The sequence below is a fragment of the Benincasa hispida genome, chromosome 1 (genome assembly GCF_027475165.1).
Source record: "Benincasa hispida cultivar pf3 chromosome 1, pf3_genome.v1.1, whole genome shotgun sequence".
Taxonomy (NCBI): Eukaryota; Viridiplantae; Streptophyta; class Magnoliopsida; order Cucurbitales; family Cucurbitaceae; genus Benincasa; species Benincasa hispida.
The window spans coordinates 15,683,696-15,686,900 of NC_143478.1; the positions used below are offsets into that span (position 1 = coordinate 15,683,696).

General features: G+C 37.5%; 1 protein-coding gene across 1 annotated transcript; it reads right to left on the reverse strand.

Annotated features, from left to right (window-relative positions):
- Positions 1-1,377: 1,377 nt before the first annotated feature.
- On the reverse strand, positions 1,378-2,987 carry LOC120069638 (1-aminocyclopropane-1-carboxylate oxidase homolog 1-like). The gene is made up of 3 exons (XM_039021420.2): positions 2,301-2,987; positions 1,907-2,228; positions 1,378-1,822 (listed from the first exon to the last, which is right to left on the reverse strand). Exons 1-3 carry the CDS (start codon positions 2,858-2,860, stop codon positions 1,574-1,576), a joined length of 1,131 nt encoding a protein of 376 aa, XP_038877348.1. The 5' UTR covers positions 2,861-2,987; the 3' UTR covers positions 1,378-1,573.
- Positions 2,988-3,205: the final 218 nt, after the last annotated feature.

Genomic DNA, 3,205 nt, shown 5'->3' on the forward strand with positions numbered 1-3,205 from the left:
TACCAAAAAAACTTTGAATAATATTTACTGTAAACAAAATAAACATTAAAAAAATTAGTAAAAATTATCAAAAACTTAATTCAAAGTTAAATAATAAAAATATATACTGAAACAAATGAAGGTAGAAAATGATTGGTATTTGAAAATAAGTGAAGAATATGGAAGAAATGAAGGAAATTTTATTTTGGGTAAAGATGAAATGAGGGTTTCGGTGATGAAGGGGAAGATGAAATGAAGGTTTCGGTGAAAGAGGGGATGAAATCGGTGAAGCAGGATGAAATCTGTGAAGGAGAAGATGAAATCGGTAAAGGAAGATGAAATTTGTGAAAAGAGAAGATAAAACGCCAAATTTGGTCCAAACGCGTCTGTACAGACGCATTCTGACCGCGCGCATCAGAGTTAGTTAACAACTCACTTTGACGCGCGTGCTAATGTCAGAATGCATCTGTTCCTGACTAGAGATGTCCATGGGGCGGGGCGGGGTCGGGGATGCCATTCCCCATCCCTGTCCCTGCTCCCCATTTCATTCCCATCCCCGTGAAATTCTTCAAGATGATCGAGTCGGGAATCCCTGCGGGGAATTCACGGGGATTAGGTTCCCTGCAAAAAAAATTTCCCGTTACTTTTTTTTTAACAAAAAAAAAACCAATTAATTTAAATTACTAATGTGAGCAAATTTTAATTAAATAATTAACTTTATCATAGTTTATTATGGTTAATTTTATATGACCATTTGAATTTAAAAATAAATTACTCAAATTTTGGTATAAAAAAATTAATTAATTTTGTTAGTAGAAAGAAATAAATATAAATCAAATTATTCACGAATATAATATAAATGTAAACATTCAATTTAAATATATTCATTATCTTTCCCAAAAAATAATAAAATTTGAAATTTAAATGTAATATTTGTATGATAATAATAATAACATAACATTAGATAACTATACTAAATAAGTATGTAAAAGTTAATTGGGGTGGAGAAGGGGAACGAAGCGGGGCCGGGGGCGGGAACGGGCCCCGTTTAGCTCACGGGAATTTTTTTTCCCATCCCCGCCTAGTCGGGGAATCCCTGTCCCGTTTGGGGCGGGGCCTGTCCTCGTGGGGAAATTGGACATCTGATCGATTTAATTTTTTTTTAAATGCAGCCTACGAGGAAAAAAATAATAAAAAAATATTTCCGAATGCGGGACGCATTTGGATGGGGACAAAAAAAACTTCCATTTTTCTCTAAATAAGTTCCAAACCTACCCTTTTTCAGCAATTAAATTTCAAAGCAACCCCAACCTGAATAACCCTATTATACTCCATTAATGATTCATTTATTTATTTTGTGGATCTCACGTCAAATAATAAATGGAGATGATAGGAAAGTGGGGAAAATTTTCTCAATTTCACACCAAAATGAAATAAATACACAGATTACAAGGCAAGATCTGAAGCTTTCATAGCTTTTTCAACACACACATTTCGAATCAAAACCAGAAAGATACAGAAGATATTGTACATTCGTTTCAATTGTACAAATCTATATTATTTCTTAATATTAATTACACACCAGCTTTTTCACTCAAAGCTTGAGACGCTGCAGAGTGGAAGTCCCAAGCCCATCTGCACGATAGAGCATATGGAAATCTCTAATTGTGGTTTCTCTGTACTTTGCCGGATTCTCCTCCGATAACAATTCCTTTATGGGTCCATACATTTTCGAGCTCGGAAAAGCCAGCGTCGAAAAGAAGCTCGCCACTGAAATTCTCGGTCCCTCCTTCTTTGCCAACACTCTGTGGGCCACGCTTATGAATCTGTCGTTTGTTATTAACTGCAATTCCCAATAGTCCAATTCAATAATTACACAAATAAAAACAGAGACATTCTTGTTACTTGTTATATATCATACACTTGCCTGCATAAGCTCTCCAATGTTGACCACCAACGCTCCGGCGACAGGTGGCACGTCCACCCACTTTTTCTGGTGTCGAATCTGAAGCCCGCCGATGTTGTCTTGAAACAGAACAGTGATGAAAACATTGTCACTGTGCTCGGATGTGCCTAGAGTTAAATTCGGCTGTGGGCATGGTGGGTAATAATGACACCCAATTGCCAGCCCCTCGCTGCAGCCTATTTCGTTCAAGTAATTTGGTTTCAGCCCCAAAGCTTCCGACATCAATTCAAACAACAATTTCCCAATTTCCGTCACTCTTTTCGAGTAATCCACCAGATTATCTCTGCAAACTCACACTGTTAAATTCAAATCAGAGTACAAGAACATGAAATTTCAGCAAATTTATTTAACTTACCTGATGATTTCGGGTAAGGCTTGTGGATCGGGAGGATTAGGAGCACTTATGTATCCAACAGTGTCTCTCCAATTCGTAGTCGATGCGCTGTACAGATCGAAATTGCTGTTGTAAATCAAAGGTTTTGTGTTGTCGCGGGTGTAGTATTGTTTCTTCACTTCCGTGTCTTGTTCGTTGAATCTTTTGACTGCATCTTTCATCTCTTCGAGAACGTCCACCGGAATCCCATGGTTAATCAGTTGGAAAAAACCCAATTTCTCTGAAGCTTCTCGGACTCTGTTTATGGCGTCTTTCCGTTTGAGTGGGTTTTTGTGGACGTCATCGAGGTCAATCACTGGAATTTGGTAACGGGTTTCGCCGGAAAGATGGTCGGAGTAGTAATCTTCCGGTGGCTGGTAAAAGATGCGTGGAATTTCATTAATTCCAGCGTCGACTAAGCCCTTGACGCCGGCTTTAGTATCATCGAAAGCTTGGAGTTCGGTGGGTCTGTGGTAGCTTTCGTCGGCTTTAGATAGCGGAGTGAGGATGAATCCGTCGACTACGGAGGCTGACACAGCCATTTTCTCTTGGGTTTTGGTGGAAATAGTTTATGGAAAAGTAACGATTCGATGTGTTTATTATATAAATGAATGGCTCTTCAATACAACAGAGCTCGACTGTGGCTGGGCCACTACTGGTCGTCATTGTGATTCAAAGAAGCTCATTTTAGCAATGTTATTGTTATTTTGATATTTAGTTTATAATCCAACATTTTTATTATTAAATAAATATGATAAAATGACACCATAAATTTCTTTTTTTCAGTGCTAAAAAAATGTTTTTTTCTTTATAGTAATGAAGGGTTGTTTGTAAAGGGAGAGAAACATGAAATTATTATTGTACTTTAAAAAATTGAGTGTTCACTA

Excerpts from the sequence above, each read along its gene's own strand:
- LOC120069638 (XM_039021420.2), bottom strand. The coding sequence starts at position 2,860 with ATGGCTGTGTCAGCCTCCGTAGTCGACGGATTCATCCTCACTCCGCTA. Across the intron at positions 2,229-2,300 it reads GCCTTACCCGAAATCATCAG|AGATAATCTGGTGGATTACT; the intron begins GTAAGTTAAATA and ends GTGAGTTTGCAG. Across the intron at positions 1,823-1,906 it reads ACATTGGAGAGCTTATGCAG|TTAATAACAAACGACAGATT; the intron begins GCAAGTGTATGA and ends TGGGAATTGCAG.